The 25,642-nt window shown below is 45.8% G+C and overlaps 1 protein-coding gene across 1 annotated transcript; it reads right to left on the bottom strand.

The window, feature by feature from the left end:
* Positions 1 to 12,947: 12,947 nt before the first annotated feature.
* Positions 12,948 to 18,052, bottom strand: LOC140218569 (uncharacterized). The gene is made up of 3 exons (XM_072288362.1): positions 17,689 to 18,052; positions 13,515 to 13,696; positions 12,948 to 13,186 (listed from the first exon to the last, which is right to left on the bottom strand). The coding sequence occupies exons 1-3, from the start codon at positions 17,907 to 17,909 to the stop codon at positions 12,948 to 12,950; spliced, it is 642 nt and encodes a 213-aa protein (XP_072144463.1). The 5' UTR covers positions 17,910 to 18,052.
* Between the last annotated feature and the right edge of the window lie 7,590 nt (positions 18,053 to 25,642).

Here is a 25,642-nt window from a genome sequence, read left to right as displayed (position 1 = left end):
GACCGCAAATGATTTCTGTCTAAGTCTCAGCAAAACAGTAATTCTAGGCATTTTCCCTAATGTCTTCGTTGTCCTTTGAATTTATTTGAGTATTCCAGTTTGAGGCTATCAGACCGAACGGTCATTGTCAAAGCTTTCCTTGATTAAGAATTTCCTGCGCTCCACCCTCGGCTAGAGAACGTTGAAATACCTAGCCGTTATGTCTATCGAACGGGACTTGTTGAATATTTCTTTTGATGAAGCTATACCTGTACATCACAGTTCCCAAGGTGGAAAAGACGCAAGATGCATTTTTTGATAGGAAATTTGTTGTGTTTCCCCGTGTTGTCATAGCTTCAATTTTTTTTATAATATTATCAAGTGTCACAAGGGCACTGTTTATTGCCGTATTCTCTGATTGGTGATCTCTGTGAAAAAGTTGTTGAGCGTTTCAGTTGCCTAGTGAATCAGGTCGTAAAGTGGTGTTCTGAATTGCACAAGCTATAAACCGCTGATCCCGTTTTTAGGATTAAGGATAGACTGGAACATTCGTTTTCTGGCATTTGCGTAGATTGCTAAAATGTTCATGTATAATTAAAAGGCTTGTTTCTGTACTTTTTATCTGCGAAAAAGGACGACCAAAAGAAGGGGGGGATGGGAGATAGATGTAGACAAGTGCTGCCTTCGTCCCGATATTTTTGCGTCATTTGTCTCCTTTGGCACTGTTAAACATGGAATACCTATTAGCTCGTTCTCATCCCTTACTGTTACTTCTTTACAGAACTTGGTTCTCTTCTTTTTCTGAGCGATGGCGATGAAGACGTTGGAGGATATATGACTAACCTCACTGTTTTATTATAGTGACGTGCCCGTTGAACATCAAGCATTAGATAACAGCCTAACAGAATCACAGAAATGATGTCTCAAAGGATTTCTCAAAGCAGAAATATTGGAAACGTTATATGAATATGCAAGGTGCCCTCGTGTGTATATCCATAGGTCTGTATAACCTCTTATCTGAGAATAAACCTGAAAACAGCAGGCGCAACCTGTAAATCTACATAAACATTCGGCCTTTGAACCGGTAAGTAGTGTAGTCATCATTATCATAATTATCATCATTATCATCGCTGCCTCTGGTGAATCATAATTATCACCACTGGGGCTCCGCGGCAGATTTAGCTCCGGGCCCCAACATTTCTTAATCCGGCACTGGTATATTCATTCGTTTCGAACACTTCGAAAAGTTCCAATACAGAAATTGGAGTCGAAGTAAATATCAAATACGATAATGTTCCATCGAATATTCGAAAATGTTGAACATTCTCCTGAACCTATTGTTAATTAGATGTGATAGTCATGAAGAAAACGTATCCACGCTTTCCCTAGCGCTTAATGTAAGCGACGTTTTGTTTTTCATAGGTTCTCACGCACAAAGAGTTGAAATACAGAGATAATATGCGCTTTTCATAGCTTCTCTTGCTACCTTGAGGTTGCCTCTTCTCGCAGAGCCGTCTTTCAGACGTCTTATTCACCCTTTTCGCGAAGCAGTTTGCTTTAGAGAAACGAGATGGCGCTTTCGGCAGCGCGCCAGACATTTCCCTCAGCGAAAGCGCACGAATACGAAACCTCTTCTGTCCGGCTTCTCTATGATCAGTTGTCGTAAATCCAACTGGCTTTTCGATAACGCGCTGTGCTCCAATCAAGCTGCAATATATGGAGCGGTGGAGCGAAGGCGTGTGCAGTAGTTGGTTGCAAAGATGGTGACTGGCATATTAAGAAACGGAATGAACCTGTGTGTCCAAGTTCACGGACCGCTGCACCTTAAGACTGCCTGTGCTCTCAGCTCTTCACGATGCACGGCTTCTCCCGAGGATAAAATAAATTCACTCATTCTCTTGGAGGTTGAATTCCTCCAAGAAACGACTTCAACCCCGGAACGTCTGCACGAGTGAGTACCGCTGGTCATAAGGTGACAAAGGGAGCAGCGCTGCTTCTTGGCATATAGTAAGATTATCGCACGTTATCTACACACACGCACGCCAACTCACAAGCGAACGTACGCCCGCTTCATTGCCAGCTTATCAAGAATAAGTGAACGGGCGCACATTTGAGTGAATGCGCCGAGCATAGGTAACGGCGTGTACACCGACAGCACACTAATGTTCGAAGCTCAATGTTGCGGAACGGTCCACACAGTAAGCGAGTGACTAGCGATGGTACGTATTTGCTACAACCTATTTCAATGTAGAGAATACCTACGTTACGAGCATTGTGCCCAGCACCGTTCAGCACCGTGCCCAGCAAATCTTGTTCCCTTGCCCAGCTATTCATCATTATCTTTGTCTTCTGCATATTAATCTTCAACCCTACTCTTACACTCTCTCTGTTTCTTCCAACAACTTACCTGCTATGACGCTTCTAGAAAGCGATTGGCTAGACAATTAGCTAAACGGTGAAATGTTAATCAGTTATTATGGAATGCAAAACAAATAAATTGTTATTTTTACGCGGTAAGCTCATTTGTTTATCTGGAATCCTACGCTATCAATCGCAGCCCCGGTAAAATGTTTCTGAATACAAGTTTCTCGGCATACAGTTTCATGAAAACTTTCATTGAACATAGCATGCGAATTCCTTAAAACAGAACGTCGTTCGAAATAGTGGAATCTTTAACATATTCAGAATGTTGTTGCCAGTAAACTTATAACGACGGTTATGTTTTTGTACTTGTCATTCGCGCTTTAACTATATAGTTCGCTCGTATGGGGCGTAATTTCCAAGACAAATGTAAAAAGTCCTTACTTATCGTGAAATCAGGCAATTCGTTGGATCTATAACTTATCTAAATACGACCGCGCATCACATTCAGCCGGACAACATTCTAGGCATAAAATGCATGTATAAATAGGGACTACCTGAAGTAATATCCTATAAATTCGGCCAATAATTTCTATTGTTGTACATTAACGCTAAAAGTTACAACTTAAGGCACATTAACTCTAAAACAATTCACACCAAGACAACTGTGGAGTGCAATTGATGAACCGGCAAATCCCAAAACTACTAAATCATCACCCTCTATAACTCCCCATAATTGAACTATGATGATCAGTGTTATTTGGGTCAATTAGTGGAAGTGAACTATCATGTTCACCTCCTGTTTTTAGGAAGCACTCAAGATCCTTCTTTCGTGACTACTGCTTGGCTCAATTTTGTTGCTGCTAGAGTTGCACGTGATAAAAGTTCGCATTCACGTCTTACGTGTAGAAACAAATATATTGCACCATCTTTAAAATGCTAGTACGTATGCGTTGATTTCATTCCTTGTAGTATCCACATTACATCCTTTCGTTTTGTCATAAATAGATATTTTGTATTTTGACATGAATTACCCCTTAGTTTCCTTGATCCCCTCGTGAAACTTAACGTTTCATGCATATTTATTGTACCAACTTCCTGTAATGTATACATCTCGGTATAAAACTCATGTTGTTTGTATGTTGAAATTTCAACTGTATAACGCTTCTCCCCTGCCGATATTCTGTTACTTTGCCTCTGCCTGTGCACAAATGGTGCATGGTGCTAGAGGCCTAGACAGGTGTCTGACGTCCTCACCTTTGACCTCAGCACCATGACAGTCACGTATTCATGTATTGTGCAATAAACGCGTTGTCACTGCCACATGAGGCACAAAACGCAACAACGTTGAGTCAGGAATTTTTGTTGCAATTTTGCGTAGCATGCACTGACCAGACCAACCACACTGATCTCACTTTACTCGTGCCTGAATCGGGACTATGGCGCTGGGCCGCTATGCACGATGCGCTGCCAGTCTGAGCTGCCGCTCGTGAAGACACGCTTCTCGTGTGGTGTCTTATTCGGGGTGTTTTTCCATTGAAAGCATGAAAAAAAGGTTACGCATATCCGTCGCACATCCTGCAATCTATGTGAAGCAAAGCTATCGTGAAGCAGGTTAATCAAATGCAACGAATCTGCCCGTTTAACTCCGGTGTTTTCAGTGTAGAGGAAACTTGCACGCGCACACGTGCTCTCGCGCACCCGCGCCGCGTCATGCGACACGTGGGGCAATCATCTGAACGAGTCATTTGGCATTGACAAGATTTTTCATTTATTTCATTTACTCAACCTTAAGGACCTGAAGGCATTACATAAGGGGGGGCATGCAGCAATGTCGAACAGCTTCATAAGAAAGTTGCATAATAAACTATACGTGCGATTGTGGCTCATTGTTTAGTGCATCGGGCTGCTGTGCCGGGCGACCCAGGTTCGGTGCCACTTCGGTTCGGTGACGTTCGGGAGGGTTCGCAAAGGCTCTCTTTAAAAATGATTTCGCACTCACCTCTGCGCTGTTTTACTGAAATCTTGCAGAAACATTGCCTTTTATTGCTCGGGTATTTCACTGTGACACTTGGTGCTCTTCTCTCTTCCTTCTCTCTCTTCCCTTTCTCCTTTCCCCCAGGGTAGGGTAGCCAACCAAACTCTTGACTGGTTAACATCTTTGTCTTCCTTCTATTCCTCTCTCTCTCTCTTAGCGCTCTTATTTGCCTGATTTTTAAGAGGGGATTACAAATTTGCCTTCGTCTATGAGAAATACATCTGCTGTCAAGGCGACTTGTGTCGCTGCCTATCGGCAGCTGCGCAAAGCAAAGCGGCTGTTGCGGCTGAGGGGCCACGTGGGAGAAAAGCGGTCAGTTTGAAAATGCCTACTCCTGGAAGTGATCGGCCACGTCAAGTATGGTGGCAAGTACCGCCTGCAGAAAATCGTCGCCGCTGGACGATGAAAGGAGCAGGATGACAATAATGCGACAACATCGCGTGTGGCACCTTTGTGCGCAAATGGAGCAAAATAACTAGCGACACGAATTTCGTGCGCCAGCGTGAGCGTCACAGTTTCGTCACGTGACCAGCTCGGTTTTCGAAGCCTCACATGAAGGTACCACTCTCTCTGCTCTGTGTAGTGTGCGCTTTAAACAAGGGACTCCATATAATTACGCGTCGCACGTCGAAGCGAGCGAGGTTCCGTGACTTAATTACCAGGTCGTTAGCTGCTTATTACAGCAAAAAGGACAAGATTCGAAATATTTTCAGTGCTCATTTAATTTGTCACGTGACAACAAATGCGATGACAAGTAGCAAGCTGTTTTTTAGGCGATGCGCTGACTCGGCTCAATAATCACGCCATAGAAGCACGCCGAACTAGCACATCTTCCTCCAACCACGGCACACCGACGTTTTCCAATGACCACTGAGCAGGTGACCTTAAGGATGTTCACGCTCTGTCGAACTCAAAAGCTCTGTGTTGCTGTATACGGGAGGGAACCTATTACCACAAAGGCGAGAAGCAAAAGCCATTAGTTTACATGCAAACGAGCATAAGCAGCAAGGAGAAAAAACAATAATGGGCACGCTGTTTACTAAGGCAGATAATAAGGTGATTACATTTCTTTATTATATAGGAAAGACAAATATATTTAAACGGGTCCGAAAGTATTCTATTGTATCACCTGTGTTTAACAGTGCACAACACTATTATATTTTTCGACACACCTTCAGTTTTAGTTTTATTCCAAGAACAAACTTCAGTGGAATAATAGAAATAGAACAACGCATTGAGTAGGCGGAAGCGCTTCGTAAAAAAATGTAACCAGGCGGTTGAAGACGCATGCGCGCTACCGCAAAAAGGGACGCTATAATATTGCAAAGCTTTATAAATCGCTTATTCAAAGGTAACGTACCACCTGCTACGCAAGAAACTCCGGGCGAGTTGTTGCTGTAGGCTAGGCACAGTGTTGCTATACTTACTCTTAGTACATGATGCCGCTTGGAATCACTGGATGGTATACTGTGTATTCTTGGTTAGAATACGTGTCCGACGCCATTAACCTTTATAGCCATTCTCTGTTACCATGCTGGCTACAGAAAACATTTTACTGGGCATTTTCCAAAATGCGGATCTAAATGAATAATAAGCACATTACATTTGTAGCTCTTGATGTATGGTATGGTTAAAGCGTCAATGTTCCTCACAGGCTCACTTCATCGTCTGCCGACATAAGCGTTGTTCAACAACTGCTATTTTTAATGGGACGACTGTTTTCAGGGTCATCTGTGTAACTGTTGTTCTTTCACCTAAAGGTATAATCACAATTTACATATTCAAATCATGGCAGCTGATCAGTTGTGCAAGTTTTGCTTCGGAAACCTTAAAGAAGTTTGTAAGTGGAATACAGATATCGTAAAAGCAAGAAAGGCGACGCCGATTCAACGCCTATTTTAAACACAATGGGAAGCGCAGCTTCTTTGAGCTGTAATGAAAATGCTATGAAACTGTTCGTCTTCTCCAACGCGTATCGCAGCACAGTGAGTAGTACGAGCCGACCATTCTAACCAGCAAGGCATGAAAACGCTCACCACGTGACCTAAGTCATTCACGCTACCGCGAATTACACTGGGATCTGCACACTTTTCGTCACGCCGTTACCACTATCAGACCAGTTTACTTTCGCAGAATCTCCAGGACCGGCCCACCTTGCTCGGTGATGAAGTTACCGCGCTGACTTGCGGAACGCAGAGCAAGAACACAGAATTAAACTAATTATGTCCTGAAGGCGTATATTGCTTGCAATAACTTTGTTGGACACTGTTTATTGTTTTACTGGGGAATTACGTAGAGAAACAATTCGGGCACTTAGACATCTGTACAGCAGTACCGAGGTGGCAATTTTTTTATGCGTTGGCATTAAAGTGGAAATACGTGCATGGTGTATGAAGTGTGGGAAGCCGGTAACGTGATAGCGGTATATATATTGCAACTGACGGTGATCTGCTCTGGACCACCGTTCGGGCAGGACGTGTGTCGAGCGAGGTCCTGAACCGCAGTTGACGATGTGGTTAAAGTCATGGATCCAGGACCTCAAAGTAGTGCGACGTAATGCTAACGCATTTCTCTCGAATTTACGGCTAAATTGCCACCGACCTTCGCTGAATCGCCTGCGGCATTTACAACAATTCTACTTCTTGCTGGATTACTCTAAGAAGCGGACATTATTTGCCCACGAAGGCAAAATTAATAATCGACTAATTAAACAAAAATCGCTAGTTATCTTTTTAAGTAATTACCGTACTGCACATATTGCTATTTACGAATGGTAGCCGGCTAGTTCGTAAGTCATATCGACTTGATTTGAATTCTTACGATGACAGCGATTGAGATTTTCATTCCCCAAGTTTACAACAAAATGCTTAAAAAGGCGTCGTGGTAAACAAATTAGGTGAAACATTACATTTCTGTGCAAACTGCACTGCACTTAATGTGGGTGTAATTTTAAAGTCTGTTCCTATGGCATCTTCCTGGTGAACTCGTTAGCTTCAATTTGTATATTGCAGTATCTACACGAACGAACGCAATTAAATAAAGAGTAAAGTAGTGAAATTTTGTTAATTGGACAGCTATGCGTTTCGATTTTCATATTTACGCTTATTCGAGTAATTCAGCTCAATGAGCAGATGTGCGCTACATAAGCCACAAACCAATTTTTTAAATTCTGCTAACGTTAAAAATATACGCTTTGCTTAAGCCGATATACGGGTGCTTTGCTGTGACCGAGCTAGAGTGCTGCGAGCACCTCAGCTTGCCCTCAAGCCGGGACCGGGCCGCGTAAAGCGATATTGGCGGGCCCATGCCCGGCTCGGGCTTCAAACTACAGGCCCGGACTGAGAACGGGCCCGTTCGCTGAAGTGCCTATGTCGGACGTTCGAGCACATGCGGGTACTCTGCAGAGATCCAGGGTATTCTGTGCGCTGCTCAAACGACAATTTGTAAAAACTGGCTCTTAATTACCTTAGCAAACAAAAAAGAAAAGTGGTTATAATTATATTTCTTCGAATATTCTTGCAAAGTAGGTGCTGCGTCGTCTTGTTTCTCGAAAAATAACCTTTGTTCCCATGCAAGCAAAACTATATGAACTAAAAGCAACCCTTGATAACATCTGACTGTTACCGCTTTTACGATTGTACTATTTTATCGGTCTTGATACGATTATTTCAATGCATTTACGTCATTTTGACGTTTTTTATTTCTTGCACGACATTCACAGTTGTTTTGCGGGTTGCAGCTTAAGCACATTCGCAACGTTTTTCATCGTCCTTAATTTGATACATGCGAAACACATTGTCCGGGGGCTGACAGCAGGGTTGGTGTCGCGGCGCATTTCCGGCAGCCATTTATTTATTTTCGTGCCCAGGCTAAAGCATGCTCGTTTTAACTTTCAGGTGCTTTGGCACCTAATGTAATGTCAAGCGTTATCTCTTCTTACCTTACGTAACATTTGTAAGAGCCATTTCTATTGCGAAAGCAATTAGGAAACTAGAGGCCCATTTGCGTCGTCGTCGCCGTGCTGTCCCGGTGTCGAAATCCGTGCCCCGCGCACGCGTGGTGGTTCAGAAGGGGTACATTGAGACGGCGGAGTGCGCCGAACAGCGAAAGCGTCGCTGCCAAGTCACCCTCACGCATCGTGTATGAGACGAGGCCAGCTGCGGTAGCACCTTGTCCCGCACTCGGCAACGAGATGTATCAGCATATCGCGCTTCGCCCAATCGGCTCTGCCGGAGCCAGGGCCGCCTTCTGGCTTCTACTGCTGGCACGAGCGTTGTGCGCACAAAGGTTAGCGTCCCAGCTGAGCAACTGTGCGCTTACGACGCTAAGCGATGAAAGTTTTAAGCCACGTTCACTGAGTTCTTCCTGCAGGCACTAACCGGGCCCGTTCATACAGTCGCGGACCCGGGCGCGGTCATGCAGTCAAGGGCGAGGGGCCGAGTCTGGCGTGGAACCACGGGCTGGGAACGGCCTTGAAACGATGGTCTCGGGCCAAGCCCGGACCAAAAATCGCAGTCGTATTGTGTTCTAGTATGAGGTACGGAGCAAGGCATTGTCGGCGGCAGCATCAGCAGCAGGAGCAGCAGCAGCTGCTGCCACGGTCAGCTACGTTCGGGAGGGCTCTCCTAGAGAGCTTCGCTTTGAATGAGTAGAAGTAAACTATCGTGAAGGCCATGCAATAAGGCAGAGACACCTAGGAAAGCAACCATCATCCGGGAAGATAATTTATTTGTCAGAAAAAATTGGTGCTCTACGGAAGTTCGCACGCCGGCTCCTCCATTTGGCAGGCGAACGCGTCGTTAAAAATACGGAGCCTTCGCAGGGTGTCCGCCTCACAGTTGGCCTCCAAGACGTTGTTCCTTGTGCGGCATCTCTGCAGAAGCGTAGACATTTTGGCTAAGTTTACAGCGAAGCTGTTCGTGAAGATAGAAACACTCGAAAACGTTAGGCACCAATTTTCACTTTTATTTATTTATTTTATTTATTTATTTTATTTAAAGATGCCTTACAAGCCTCTAGAGGCATTGTGTAAGGGGGGGGGGAGAGTACACTAAAAGGTTATACAGTAACTAGAATACATATGTGAATACATAGACAAAAAATACAGTGTAAGAAATGCGCTAACATGTAGTAATGTGGTGTTAAAAATTGTACAAAAGACAAACCGAATGCTGTTGGACGGGAAAGGTCAGGGAACAAGATTTTCACAAAGTGAAATATAACCGATAGAATTACACAGCGAGCGGGACAATATTTGGCTATAATAAAACAGTATAAAAGGGGTAGTAGCACAATAATAACGGGAAAGTCAAGAAAAAGTAACACGTTAGGTTATGTAGAGTTTCAAAAATGCGTTGCTAGAAGGTGCCGGAATTTTTCCTTCTCACTCTCATAAGCGATGGCGTTAGGAAGATTGTTCCAAAGGCGAATGCCTCTTGGAAGAGCGGAGTAGTTAAATGAATTAGTCTTGCCGTAGATGCGCATGAAATTGAACTGATTGTACAGCCGGGGTGACCTGTAATGAGGAGTTTCGAGAGGCAGGACTGATGGTGCTGTATTATGGACACATTTATGAAATAGTGATAGGAGGGCTATATCACGACGATTATGCAAGGGCTGTAGTGAGAGGTCGAGTTTAATTTGTGTTATGCTTTTGTTATAGTCATAACAACGTGAAATAAAACGCGCAACCCTATTCTGGATAGATTCGAGTTTTTCGATCAAGTATTTCTGATGGGGAGACCAGACGGATGCGGCGTATTCATGCTGAGGTTGAACAAATGTTAGGTAAGCTAGTTTACGAATGTCTTTAGTAGAATTTTGCAACTTGCGTCTTATGTACCCTAACGATCTTGAAGAATTGGCACTTCTGGGATGGGATGGCCGTTCTGGGTGCGTTACATTTAGCTTGGTCATTCGTGTGTGCTTGATTGGGCTTTTCAGCGAAAGACAAGGAATGCTGGTTTCTCTGCTAAACATAGCATGCCACCCTGGTGGTCACAACTTTTCACTACATCCACAACCTGTTGAAAGATATCTTATCGGAAGTCGATTGACCGCTTACTGGTCCAGGTGGTTACATTGTCTGCAAACATGAGTTGATGTAATTCTGGTATGGTTCTGAGTCTTTAGAGAAGTGCCATCATGGGAATGTTGAAAAGTACAGCGCATAACACTACGCCTTTTGGCGTGTCGCGGTTGGGCGGCTGGACTGGTTTGGTGAGCAGGCAACTGACTTCTATAGGAGCAGTATCACCTGTGTGAAAAGCCTGAATGTAGTGGTACATGTGCATTCAGAAGTTCATGAGGTTAAGGTTCGCAAGGATGACTAGACGATAGACATCAGTAAACGCCACTTTGTAGAGTGAAGCCAGGATGGCACTTGTGCTATAAGGAGTGGTGTATGTATTCCTAGTCGCCCTCGTTTAGGTGGAGGGGTTGTTGGAAAAAACGAAACATAGAATCGGGGAATAGATAGCTAGATTCCAGATAGGGCCCAACAGAACCTGAGTCTATGGATACCGCTCATCAGTCAGTCATTTTTCATTTCATTAACCTTTTTTCCTCCTCCTCCTTTTCCCCCTCCAGATATGGCTGAAGGAGGTTGAGAACAACGAGCTCGAACAGCTTCCCCAAACATGACGTAAGGGACGTGGGACAGCGATTGGTAAGGCTCGGTGTCTTGCTTGCCTTATGAACAAGAGTGACGTCTCCATGTTCGCGCTCTTTGGTCAAGGCGCTATGTTCCTATTCTCAGTTGAATAGAGTGAGTAGAGCTTCTAAGAAGTAATTATTTAGCTTGCGAAGCAACTTTTCCTTGAGTTTGTCTCTCACTGGAGTGGTATTGTGGGTTAACGTGGGGAGGGCTTATATGAGCTTGGGAAGAGTGAAGGGCTAATCGAATGGTATTTGCTATACCTATGTACCCTTGCGGTGGCGGTAGCGGGTTGGTGTGGGACCTATGTACGTGCCTGCAGCTCTCTGAAAATATGTGTCAGTTCCAGGGTGAACGTGGTTTATTCTTTGTGTGGTGTGCCGACTGACGGTCTTGTTTTGGGTAGGGCCTATAAGTGGCCCAGGATGGCCCACATCTTGTCGGTGCCGAAAGAACCTTGCAGTTCATTACAAAAGAGCTACCAGTTCTGCCGCGTCAGGTCAATGGCATACTTCTCCGTTGCACTGGTGATGTTAGCCATTCGGACCTTGAGACAGCGGTCGCGGTTTTGGCATTTCTACCGTTTGGTAAAGTGTGTCGGGCCTCCCACAAGCGGAGAAGGTGGGTATCGACTGTGGTATTTTCTGTCGCAGTCAGCTGTAAATGGCTGTAAATGTTTAGAACAAACAGGCTATATTAACGTCGTCTGTTGTGGAGAAGCTCTATAGAAGTGTGTGGTCTAAGCGGTATTATGGAGGGTATGGAGTGCCGTCGCTAGGAATTTGATTGTGAGGAGCGCTGCGCGGCAGTGCGTGAAGTGTGTGTGGGCGATTTATCCAGAAAATGTCCAGCACTGTTCCTGTCTCTTGTAGTGCTACGATAGCAGGTGGTGAAAGTGTTCTTGATGATGATGATGTATGGGGTTTTGTGGCGCAAGGGCCGGGTATGGCCAAAGAGCGCCATGTCTGTGAGTGTTCTTGAAGATGTACTGTCGGACAGAACAATGTTTGCGAGTGAAGCTGCGAAATTCTGCAGTCAGATTACGAGTGGAGAGTCATGGTCGGACATTCATTTAGGTGTCCGAACATGGCGATCATAGCTAATGAATTCTGCTTGCGTCTTAAAGAGAATTTCACGGCGTGCGTAAGCGTTACGCTTATTGCGCTTTTGTCCCTTGCCCACCTGGCTACCGGAGGACCTGTTTCTCGGCTCCCATTTAGCTGTTGGAGCATGTCCGCTAAAGTGAACACTGAAAAAAAAAAATTAATTAGTGCGTTTTCTGGTTAGTCACTTGAACATTGGGATTTGTGAAGAAACTAACGTAAAACTCTTCAGGTAAGCCACCGCAGCGAGCCCGATTCCGTTATTGGCTCCAAGCAATCTTTCAACAAATTTGTTCGAACGGCAAAAAAAGAAAGCAGCAAAAATGTGCGTAGTATAGCGCTTTACGTTGAGCGTCTCCGTAAATGCAATCGGGCTTCACCTTGAAGCAGGCAGCAACAAACAACTGTCTCGCAGGAGTCATGTGATGATGCATGGGTAAAAACAATGCGGTGCTCGTGTTCGGTATCTCGCTGCCACTGAACACTTTTCGGGTGCACTGATGCGTGAGTAAAGTCTCAAACACGTTGTCTGTCTTCGAATCAACTGGCGCCAGGCACTCGGGCTTGAGCTGCGAACTAGGCAGCCGGAACCTGCAGAAAACACGTGGGACGAGTCTCTACCTGCGTTTCATTTGGCATCGACTGCTCGCTATCGATGTTCCTCGCTATTGGTTCTCTCACACAGATGCATTTTCTGCTAGCCACACGGATTGCTCATCTCATATAAACCTATAATACCTCAGGGTATTCAGTTCTGAAGTTGGTGTTGGAAAGGACTCCAAACATGCTGTCAAATAACAAAAATAGTAGGTTACCTCTGGATAAAACGTGTTCCTATCATCTGGCCAAGGCTGCCCAGGTTGATCGCGGTAAGGTCGCCATCTCGGTAGAAGGCGAAAACAGCTGCAGCTGGCACAACTACCAGCCCGTCTCCGGATACCACCACGTCGACGTCGGACGGGTCGAAATGCACGTGGGAAATGTTGAGTCTCTGTTTCCTGATCTTCATCACTTCCAAATAGTCTTGTAGGAATTGATCGTGGATAAAATCTGCAGCCGCAACGTAACAGAAGTGATTCGCATGAATAACGCGCGATGAGGACGGACATAAAAGGCACACTTACGAAAAGGGCAATGCAGACTCGACTGCTACATCAAATTAAATTCTAAGGCAGTTGTCCTTTCCTTCTTGCTTTCTCTGGCGCGAAAATCGGAAACCAACGATGTTACTGACCGATGCCGCATAATTCATTAACTGCTCACAAGCAGCTGCTTGCGTGCATAAATGTGCAAAAGTGACCAGGAAAGCCTACAGGACTGAACGTACAGCGACGATGGTTCCCACCGAGAAGCAGACGGTGTTGTTCTGGTTCATTACCAAGATAGGCTGCATAGCGCTCGTCCAGCTTGCGCAAGGTGTCCTCTCCTGGCGGAAAACCGACGACCACTTCGGCACGTTTCCTTGAGGCAACAGGTGGGAGCAGCCAGCGGTGTGCATCCTTGGCCAAGCACTCAACGATAGCTTGAGCTGCTGTCTCCACATAGTTCTGTGCTGTCTGGCTGGAGGGGCAAACATGCACAGGCCAGAAGACAAAGACTTGATTGTCAGCACTCTCTATAGATGATGATAATGAAGGCATGCCATTTAAAACTGGGCACATGGCGCAAAGCTCGTTCTTGTAAGCTTCCTGGCACACTTAAAATTCAAAACATTTTTTTTATACTCTAACCTACATTTTGGACTGCGTAGAGACATGCCAGAGGCGTCTATCTTACCAGACTGTGAAGGGAAGAAACCAATTAGTTGTACCATGCAAAGATCGCGCACCATTTCCTTTCTTGCGCTTGTCTATAGACCTGCAGTGGTGGCTTAGCGGTTATGGTGTTGCGCTGCTGAGCACTACGCCACGGGATCGAATCACGGCTGCGGCGGCCGCATTTTAATGGAGGCGAAATGCAAAAACATCTGTTCGCGTGCATTGGGATAAAGATCCCCCGGTGGTCAAAATCAATCTGGAGTGTCGAATGCGGCGTGGCTCATAATCAAATGGTGGTTTTCGCACGTAAAGCCCATTTCATTTTGTCTATAGGCAACATTTGTAACATGCCAGCGACACAATTATGCAATGCTGAAGCGTGCATTGGGTGCACGTTAAAGAGACCCAAGTGGTAAAACTTAATCCGGATTCCTGCACTGTGGCGTGCCTCGTAATCATATAGTGATTTTGGCACGTAAATCCCCACAAATAAAATTTTTAGACTCCCCGTTACGAGATCCAGATCGCCAACATTAAACCGCCATCCTCCACCATGGCATCCATTGCCGCCGAAAAAGGCCTTGGGAACGTAAGACACGAAGTAATAGTTTGACGTAAAGTCTTTCAGTTCTGTTCGCGTAGGGCGCCACTTGCTGAAAGCTCATGTAACCAGGACACGTCCTACACTCGAACCTCGTTATAACGCGATTGAAAGGGAAGCAGAAATTACTTCGTTATATACATTTCATTGCTCTGACGACTATCCCCGTTTACTGCAGTGCATACACAACTTTAAACATGCAAATAAGACTACGGCTGCGCGGCCTGCCGAACCGCTACGCGGCCGTTATGCAATCAATTTTTACAAAACAATAGCAAGGGCTCTGGCGTGTGCAACACGCGGCTTTTTAGCACCTGACTCGAGCAGACTTTACGATAGTGTCCTTATCTTCCAATGTGATGGTATCTCGCTTCCGCTTTCCACTCGGCTCGTTCATATTTTCGTGAAACCGGTGAAACAGCGACGCGGTCACCGGGAACAGTTGGGATGCGAAAGAAGTTCGTCGTGTTGGTGCAGCACATGGTACACAATACAGTGCGCTGACTACGCACCGGGGGCGGTATTCTCCGGCGACTTCAATTACTTTCGCAGATAGTTTTACTTTCAATGTCGCGAACCCGTCGAAGTGTACGGCCGATAGAGCTCGTCACAGGGCCCTATTCACGGACGCGTTCGGCCTTTGAAAGCGAAACTATCTGATCCGCCGCTCTCTGTTGGCGCCGCGGCTGCCGCCGCTGCGTTGTCAGTGTTAATCTGTGTCTGCTGCGTGAGTGCGCCGACTTGGCTTGGCCGGCTCGTGCTGGTTTGACACAATCTCAGAGGTCACGCCTGGCTACGCCAGCCAGCGCAGCGCGCCGCAGTCAGGGAAAAAGAAGCGGAGGCACTGGTTTGTAGGCATGACGCAAACATCGGCGCGGCGCTGCTATAGGCAAGGCCTCCGAGATTGCGACCTCGAATAGTGCACCTAGCGGCCTAGCTTTACCAGCTACGTGCCGCAGCGAGAGAGACGTGCGATAAGATAAAGAAGTGCTGCTTCTGCGCAGCCACCGTGTCGCGCGACTACGCGCGGTGTCTAGAAAGACCAGTGTTGCTCGACGGCGTAGTCGAAGTGGAAATATTGAACTGCCGTGCCGAACGACTGCGGAACCCGGGCGGGAAGTGATATGCTCGGTGCGCAACAGCCGGTACTTTTTTTCGGAGACGAATCTAGTTCGTTATATCCACGGTCAGAACAAATTTACTTCGTTAAAGCGAGGTTTCAAATCCAAGGATCTCTATTGAGGTAACGAGGTTACAGAGCGAGGTTGAAGTTAGTATTATTGCTTATGTCTTGGCAACCGTACCTCACAGGCGCGTTACTTTGGTATTGTTGTCTAGAGGAAGGAAATGATCACTTCACTCGGTCACACATAGATCGCGTGCTCGGAGGGCCGCCGTTATCACGCCAAACATGACGCAGTCGTAGCTAAATTGAACTTTTCGATGGGCGTTAAGAGAGGCAGTATGTTAGCGATCGGAGCTCGTGTGGTCGAGGTTGAGAGGTCTCACTCTGCCATAGCAGGTATAACCTGTCGAACTGAAACCTGTGCTCATCACGAGTTATAAGGCTTAGAATAAGAAGTCTGCAATTCGTTGCACAAATTTGTCAATCCCTCGGGCATGGCGTTCCTGATACAGACTAGCTTATTTTTATTACTATGTAATCATATGTAGTATAAAGAAAACGTGTCCCTAGTCGCTCTACTTCTCGAACTTCTCGAAAAGATTTCTGCCAAAGCTTATCGCTAGAAACGAACAATACCGATGCATTTAACGGTTTATAGATGCAACAAAGCATAAATACATAAAACAGGTGTCTCGTCTCTTGCCCGAAACACAACTGAACCTTCTAGTTGATTTTTATACTCTGCACAGCAGCGCCTCCTTTGTTTCATACCATATACTTTGTATATGTGACCTGGAGGCTACAGTACAGAAGCGGATGAGGATGAAAAAAAGGTACAGTGGGCCTAATCGCTGACGCCTACTTATATTATAAACGGAAGCTTTGCCCCTTACCTCCACATTTCGACTCCTTTCCTGCACAATTGGTCAGTACCGTACATAGTGCGAGGGAGCACAAGATATAGCACAAATTTCAAACCGACGCGGCCGGGAACCGCATGTGATGCACGTATAAGCACGCACGTGCACTCGAACGCAAACGCGCCCTCCGCTTCATGCCATCGTCGTCATTCCTTCTCGTCCTCCATCTCATCGGATTCATTAATGTGTGATCATGCCCTCGTATAGCCAAGCCGTAGTCATCATTCTGCAGTCCTTACTCTGGCGTGGTCATTGCGTCGTCTTTTGCTCGTCATCTCTTTGCCGTCGTCACAGCGTCATCACGCAGCCGTAATTATGCAGTTGTGGTCATTTCATAGTCGCCCCACCTTCGCCGTCATGCGTGCGATCCGCACGTTCGAGCCCCATAAGTTTATGTTGAGCGAGGCGTTTCCTAATTAAAAAAGAAAAGTTTACAACTTTGTCGTGTCCTGCACGCAGGTGCGCTGCCGTCGCAAATATTAATGAAAGTTGCGCCTGGCTTCGCTTACATCAAATTCCGCAGCATGGATCCGCATATTCATGAATGTGCGCTCGTGTCTTTATTTTACTTACAACAGTTTACGTCAGAGCTTGCGTCCGCTTTACGCTTGAACGCCCTCGTCCACTCGCGCGATATAATCGTCACCTCCCAGATGACCCACTATCCCAGTTATTTCTCGCTTTATTTAGGCTATCTCTTATTACGAATACCTAAGAATTCGGTTTTCTAACATTCAGTTTGTTTGCTTTTATTTTCTTGCGCGATTTTCTCATAGGAATTTCTTCCCCCAATGTTTCATATTGCATTTTCTGTCCTTCGTCGCGTAAATATCATTTAGCTACTGCGCGCTTGCATAAATGGTACCTGCATTCCGTCCCTCCATGATGTACAGTAACATTTGTTTTCTGGGCCTTAGATGGGTCCTCAGCTACTTTTTTGTACATTTTTGTCTGGAGTTCATTCCATAACCAACTGGTACGACTAAAACGTTAATTCATTTACGTTACATCGTACACAGATGCGAAGATGACATCTATGTATATATGCAACAAAGCTCACATCTGTAAAAATTTGTGATCTATGTACTTCGTACATAGATGTCATATATTGTTAAAATGTTTCGCATTTCATAGAGACAGGGTCTTACCTGGTTGGTAGGGCAATGGCAGCAAATGGCACTCCCAGCGCGTGCCTGATCCTGTCTAAGCATCCGAGAAAGAATCCAGTATTTTCGAATCTCTCGGCGATCCAAGGGTCCACGTAGCGCGCCAGTTGGTCCAACACGCTCCATCCGGTCCACAGGTACAGCTTGTCCGAGCTGACCCCACGCCATATAGCCCCCAGCGCGATCGGTATTAGCGGGTCCATGTCTACGGCGGCGTCTCGTGGGTAGGGGGTCTTGGTCGCCACTGATTCGGCGAACGCCTGCCCCTCTATACCGTCGATGACTACGAGGTCCGCGTTCGTGTGCACAACGAAGGCGCCCTAGAAATCCGAGTGAGAGACATTGTAAATCATCATCATCATCATCATCATCATCATCATCATCATCATCATCATCATCATCATCATCATCATCATCAGCCTAGTTACGCCCACTGCAGGGCAAAGGCCTCTCCCATACTTCTCCAACTACCCCGGTCATGTACTAATTGTGGCCATGTTGTCCCTGCAAACGTCTTAATGTCATCCGCCCACCTAACTTTCTGCCGCCCCCTACTACGCTTTCCTTCCCTTGGAATCCAGTCCGTAACCCTTAATGACCATCGGTTATCTTCCCTCCTAATTACATGTCCGGCCCATGCCCATTTCTTTTTCTTGATTTCAACTCAGATGTCATTTACCCGCGTTTGTTCCCTCACCCAATCTGCTCTTATCCCTCAACGTTACACCTATCATTCTTCTTTCCATGGCTCGCTGCGTCGTCCTCAATTTCAGCAGAACCCTTTTCGTAAGCGTCCAGGTTTCTGCCCCGTAGGTGAGTACTGGTAAGACACAGCTGTTATACACTTTCCTCTTGAGGGATAGTGGCAACCTGCTGTTCATGACTTGAGAATGCCTGCCAAACGCCCCCCAGCCCATCCTTATTCTTCTGGTTATTTCAGTCTCATGATCCGGATCCATGGTCACTACCTGCCCTAAGTAGATGTATTCCCTTACCACTTCCAGTGCCTCGCTACCTATCGTAAACTGCTGTTCTCTTCCGAGACTGTTAAACATTACTTTAGTTTTCTGTAGATTAATTTTCAGACCCACCCTTCTGCTTTGCCTCTCCAGGTCAGTGAGCATGCATTGCAATTGGTCTCCTGAGTTACTAAGCAAGGCAATATCATCAGCGAATCGCAAGCTGCTAAGGTATTCTCCATCAACTTTTATCCCCAATTCTTCCCACTCCAGGTCTCTGAATACCTCCTGTAAACACGCTGTGAATAGCATTGGAGATATCGTATCTCCCTGTCTGACGCCTTTCTTTATTGGGATTTTGTTGCTTTCTTTGTGGAGGATTACGGTGGCTGTGGAACCGCTATAGATAGCTTCCAGTATCTTTACATATGGCTCATCTACACCCTGATTCCGTAGTGCCTTCATGACTGCTGAGGTTTCGACTGAATCAAATGCTTTTTCGTAATCAATGAAGGCTATATATAAGGGTTGGTTATATTCCGCACATTTCTATATCACCTGATTGATAGTGTGAATATGGTCTATTGTTGAGTATCCTTTACGGAATCCTGCCTGGTCCTTTGGTTGACAGAAGTCTAAGGTATTCCTGATTCTATTTGCGATTACCTTAGTAAATACTTCGTAGGCAACGGACAGCAAGCTGATCGGTCTATAATTTTTCAAGTCTTTGGCGTCCCCTTTCTTATGGATTAGGATTATGTTAGCGTTCTTCCAAGATTCCGGTACGTTCGAGGTCATGAGGCATTGTGTATATAGGGCGGCCAACCTTTCTAGGACAGTGTTCCCACCATCCTTCAACAAATCTGCTGTTACCTGATCCTCCCCAGCTGCCTTCCCCCTTTGCATAGCTCCCAAGGCGTTCTTTACCTCTTCCGGTGTTACTTGTGGGATTTCAAGTTCCTCTAGACTATTCTCTCTCACCTTATCGTCGTGGGTGTTACTGGTACTGTATAAATCTCTATAAAACTCTTCAGCCACTTGAACTATCTCATCCAAATTAGTAACGATATTGCCGGCTTTGTCTCTTAACGCACACATCTGATTCTTGCCTATTCCTAGTTTCTTCTGTACTGCTTTTAGGCTTCCTCCATTCCTGAGAGCCTGTTCAATTCTATCCATATTATAGTTCCTTATGTCCGCTGTCTTACGCTTGTTGATTAACTTAGAAAGTTCTGCCAGTTCTATTCTAGCTGTAGGGTTAGAGGCTTTCATACATTGGCGTTTCTTGATCAGATCTTTCGTCTCCTGCGATAGCTTACTGGTTTCCTGTTTAACGGCGTTACCACCGACTTCTATTGCGCACTCCTTAATGATGCCCATAAGATTTTCGTTCATTGCTTCAACACTATGGTCCTCTTCCTGGGTTAAAGCCGAATACCTGTTCTGTAGCTTGATCCGGAATTCCTCTAGTTTCCCTCTTACCGCTAACTCATTGATTGGTTTCTTATGTACCAGTTTCTTCCGTTCCCTCCTCAAGTCAAGGCTAATTCGAGTTCTTACCATCCTATGGTCACTGCAGCGCACCTTGCCGAGCACGTCTACATCTTGTATGATGCCAGGGTTCGCGCAGAGTATAAAGTCGATTTCATTTCTAGTCTCACCATTCGGGCTCCTCCATGTCCACTTTCGGCTAACCCGCTTGCGGAAAAAGGTATTCATTATCCGCATATTATTCTGTTCTGCAAACTCTACTAATAATTCTCCTGTGCTATTCCTAGAGCCTATGCCATATTCCCCCACTGACTTGTCTCCGGCCTGCTTCTTGCCTACCCTGGCATTGAAATCGCCCATCAGTATACTGTATTTTGTTTTGACTTTACCCATCGCCGATTCCACGTCTTCATAGAAGCTTTCGACTTCCTGGTCATCATGACTAGATGTAGGGGCGTAGACCTGTATAACCTTCATTTTGTACCTCTTATTAAGTTTCACAACAAGACATGCCACCCTCTCGTTAATGCTATAGAATTCCTGTATGTTACCAGCTATGTTCTTATTAATCAGGAATCCGACTCCTAGTTCTCGTTTCTCTGCTAAGCCCCGGTAGCACAAGACGTGCCCGCTTTTTAGTACTGTATATGCTTCTTTTGGCCTCCTAACTTCACTGAGCCCTATTATATCCCATTTACTGCCCTCTAATTCCTCCAATAGCACTGCTAGACTCGCCTCACTAGATAACGTTCTAGCGTTAAACGTTGCCAGGTTCATATTCTAATGGCGGCCTGTCCGGAGCCAGGCATTCTTAGCACCCTCTGCAGCGTCGCAGGTCTGACCGCCGCCGTGGTCAGTTGCTTCGCAGCTGCTGGGGACTGAGGGCCGGGGTTTGATTGTTGTGTTCATATAGGAGGTTGTGGCCAAGTACTGCACCAGGGTGGCCAATCCTGCTCCGGTGAGAGAGTGCGTTACCGGTTCTGGCCCCCGGGATCAGGCCGCACTCCAGGCCTGTTTGTGCAATTTTCTCAACACACGTTTTTTTTTTTTCCTGGTATTTTCCGGTGGAGAATTCTGCGGTCCGGGATTTGAATCACGGTCCTCTTGCACGGGAGGCGGATACTGTACCGTCCGCGCAGGAGTTAAATTTAAAATAAATTGTGGGCTTTTACGTGACAAAACCACTTTCTGATTATGAGGCACGCCGTAGTGGAGGACTCCGGAAATTTCGTCCACCTGGGGTTCTTTAACGTGCACCTAAATCTAAGTACACGGGTGTTTTCGCATTTCGCCCCCATCGAAATGCGACCGCCGTGGCCGGGATCCGATCCCGCGACCTCGTTCTCAGCAGTCTAACACCATAGCCACTGAGTAATCACGGCGGGTCCCGCAGGAGTTGTACGCCTCATTTAATATACAGTGGTGCCCTATTTGATCAGTCAAGGTGTACCAATCTGAGCTCGGATATACCGCACGGATGGCACTCGGCTAGAGACCTGGTATTTATGACCTGCACATGTGAGGCCATACATATTTGAAGATATATATCTTTCTTTTTTTTATTTTAGGAGGGTTCCCGTACAGTGATAAAATAAAGGAAAAGACATTAAAAGAAAGAAAAAAAAAAGAAAAAGGGGCGAAAAAAAAGGAACATAACAGGCGATTTGAACTCGAGACCTTTCGATGTTGCCCGAAAAGATAGCTCAGTCGGTTGGTTTGTCAGGCCCCAGGCTACTTTCAAGCGCCACAGCTCCTGCTCCGAGCCTCACACTTACATGGAAAGGGACTCATGTTGTCCGCGATAGTCGGTTTTTCCGAGTGGTTGGAAGGTATACTTTCTTGGAAAAATGGCTGCCCGAGGAGAAGAGCGAACTCGAGCGGCTTTAGAGACAAGGAAAACTGCCTTAAAATATTTAGACTTGAGGGAAAGCTTCGTTAACAAACTATAACACGGCAATCAGAACTCGAATACGACGAGAGAATTTATTGAGACGTGGAAAATTTCCTTGAAATAAATATGGTTTGCGACACAAATGCTTGTAAGTATTGAACCTCTTAAAAGATGAGGGGAAATTTGCGCTCACCGAGAGGGCATCGTCCGTACGAGACCACCACAAGGCACCTTACTGAGACGTGGGGAGCTTCGCGGCCGGAACGAAGCCTCCCGTTTCCGCCGGCCAAGAGGGGGAAACGCACTTTCCGATCGCTCAAGGTTGCGCGGGCATAGTGTAACTCTAGCGTCTAGGAGAAGCTTAACCAGGTGCGATGGCGGCACGCATAGCGTGGGAAGCTAGCCGCCAGAATAACAATCTCAAGGGCTGCTGCTGACGAGGGCGAAATACCTTCGTGTAATTATAATAACCCTAATAGGACTACTTTCGAAAGAAAAAAGAAAAAAAAAAGAAAAAAGAAAAAAAAAGGAAACGGCCCAGAGGGCTATACTACGAGAGCTATGACTGATAGTTCTCTCTCAGTTTGTTCTAAAATCAGTTTGTTCTAAAAAAAAAAAATACCTTTCCAGGGTGACGTCATTGGTTCGGTAATCGCTATGGAAGACTAGAGATGGGGCCCTTCATTTTTCTGCCGATAAACAATGGCTTCGCTTAGGAGAATGTTAGATAGATTTGAACATTGACTTCGTCAATCCAGGCTGCCTTAGCTCATCTTTTTTTATTGGTGGCCATTTAAATGCGAGTTATAGACCATGCAGAGCGAAATGAATGGGCCTTCGTTTCTACATCGTATAACTTCAACAGAGAGCACTCAACCTTTTTTTTTTTTTTGGTACTGTACCTTGCGAATAAGGTCCCCAGCCGCCATGTTCAAGGCGCCGGTTGTCAGGGCCGTTAAAACGTTGCTGTGGAGCTCTTGATATTCCGTGAGGAGGTTCTGCGTGACCTGATCGCTGCCGAGGCTGGCCAACTTCGTGAAGTAGGTGTTCGAGTCCTCAGGGCTCAGCTGCTCGTAGGCGCTCGTCCGCTCGCTGAACGAGTCATCCGATTGAACCAATAGGGTGCCAGGAGTGCCTGCGCCCGCGTGCATGCTGAAAGATCTCGCGCGTTCGCGAATGTCACTTCCAAAGAGATCGCATAACTTCCGCACAGCGCTACGTGTTTGCATACCTCCATACATGTCGCATGTAGCCTCGAGCTCGGCCCCCTCGCTCGTAGCGTCGTGAAGTAAAATCAACCAAATTTATGTCTACTCCATGATATAGACTTCTCCTATCGATCTCCAATTACCTCTGTGTTGCGTCACCTTGCCCTATCCTACGCCTTGAAATTTCCCGAGTTTTTGCTCGACTTAGCCCTGTAGTACCCAACATATCGTATCAAGAAGGGGGCCGACAGATGGAGTAGCACATTGTCAGCCAACGTTTCGATAGTAGGAACTATTTATTTTTGATGGAGGTAGGTCTTCCTATCGAAACGCTGGCCAGCCTTTTGAGCGACCTTACCCCTATTTGTAACCAACCTATCATCTGTGATAAGTCAAGTTTAATAGTACCGCAAAATGGTAATCTGGGTGCGGTGAGTGAGCGTTCTTGATATGCTGGAGGGAGTTTTTAGTTCTGAATTCAGCAAACCAATTAAACATTACTATGTTAATTAGGTTCTAACTCACAATAATATTTCATTGTTCTTGCAATGCACAAGTGTACTCTCAATGGCTACAGACAAATGAGAACAAGCTTTCCTAATTTTTCTTGATGTGGGACTGCGCTTGGGAATGACAAAGTTGATCCCCTGACGTCTTCGGCAGCGTTTCTCTCCCCTTGGCCCATATTCTGTTGCTCTAACAGTCCTCCGATTACCCGCTACACATATTACGCGGCCTGCGTAGCTCCATTTCTCCTTCTAAATCTCAAAACGAATACTGACCAACACTGATTGCTCGATAACCCGCACCCCAGTTTCCTCATTTTCTTTTTCTTCCTTTTTTTTGAAGCGCCAACATTACAGGAAAACACGGAAAAGAGAATGCACGATAAAAAGAGGGGGGGGGGGGGGCGAGCGCTCACTTTCAACTTTTATTTTGCAGAGACATATGTATGTACAGAAGCCAGGACTGGCTTCATAGGGCAACCTGGTTCAACCTATCCTTCGGGTAATGCGGCTAGAGCGCAATGATTGCATACTTTCTTATTTAAAGAAAAGCGTGAGCTGCCGGTCATGACTTGTAAGGGCTTGCAGTATGCTTTCCAACCCATTTGTACTATTCTGGAAACTTCCTCATCGTGATCCGCTTGTATACCTTCCAGCGACTGAATAACCATCACGTCTGGTTCCCTCTGCACGATATGTAACTTTGCCTCAGTCTTATGCACATTATTCCACAAACCTGCTCTTACACTTTGCCGATTAATGTATTCAACCAATAAATATATGCGCCGTTCGTTTGATTGCACATTAGATGCTTACAGTAGACTTGAACCATATTGTAAGCCGAAGTCTCGTTCTTTCTGATCGCCTCACGCATAGTCTCATCGATCGCAAAAAGCCATACCGAACTCGCACTGTGCCTAAGATCTTCTAGAAAGCTGTTAGGGCTGCCACTTCAGGAGTTGTTTAAGTAAGCTCCTTTACGATTCTTTGTCTCGTTGGCACATCAGATCAGTCTGCCATGTGGCTCGCGTGTACTTACTAGGAATGATGCGGAGGAGTCCCCCCAGCATGTAAGCGAAGGACAGATGCACATGTAAGGCCAGCACGTCAGTGGGTCCCGTGGGCAAGTCGGCGGGAGGAGCTGTCAAGTGGAGCCCCTCCCTCTTAGCGAACTCTTTAACTGTTTCGACAGCCGACACCGCTGTACTTGAAAGGCGCGAGAGGCAGGAGGCGAACAAGTAAGCGGCCCTGTGGCGAGCGTCCATCTTCTGTGGGGTGTCCTCTTCCAAGAATTTCTTGAACTTGTCCATCAGCTCCTTCACTCGCCATGCGCCAGATAGGAACAAAGAATTGAAGAGGTCAGGGTCGTTTCTTTATTATTTGGCTCTAAATATTACAGTTGCTTTCACTTTTCGTTGCACGTTTGATATCAGTCCTTTCACTGGTCGGGACCCTTTCTTCTCGTTCATTACATAATGAGTTTCCCGAATCCGGCAACGTTGACGCTTTCAGGTGGCATGCATGGGTTTGTTAATCAGTTGCCCTCACCTAAATATGCCACGCGCGCGTGACGCCTGCGGCCAGCCGTTTTTTCATCCACTTTCATTTCCATTAATTTATAATTTCTTTCATTTAAATAGTAAGCAGAATATATATATATATATATATATATATATATATATATATATATATATATATATATATATATATATATATATATATATATATATATAATGGGATAGTGTGTATGTGCGTGTGTGTGTGTGTGTGTGTGTGTGTGTGAATTCGCCCGCATGTAATGCTTTGGAGTAATTCATCACCACACATGTTACCTTTCCATAACATTTACCATGGTTAAGAGACTTAGATGGGCTATTCGAT

This window comes from Dermacentor andersoni, chromosome 5 (assembly GCF_023375885.2).
Source record: "Dermacentor andersoni chromosome 5, qqDerAnde1_hic_scaffold, whole genome shotgun sequence".
In the NCBI taxonomy this organism is placed as follows: Eukaryota; Metazoa; Arthropoda; class Arachnida; order Ixodida; family Ixodidae; genus Dermacentor; species Dermacentor andersoni.
The sequence above is the reverse complement of the archived record's forward strand: the minus strand, read 5'-3'. Positions and strand labels throughout refer to the sequence as shown.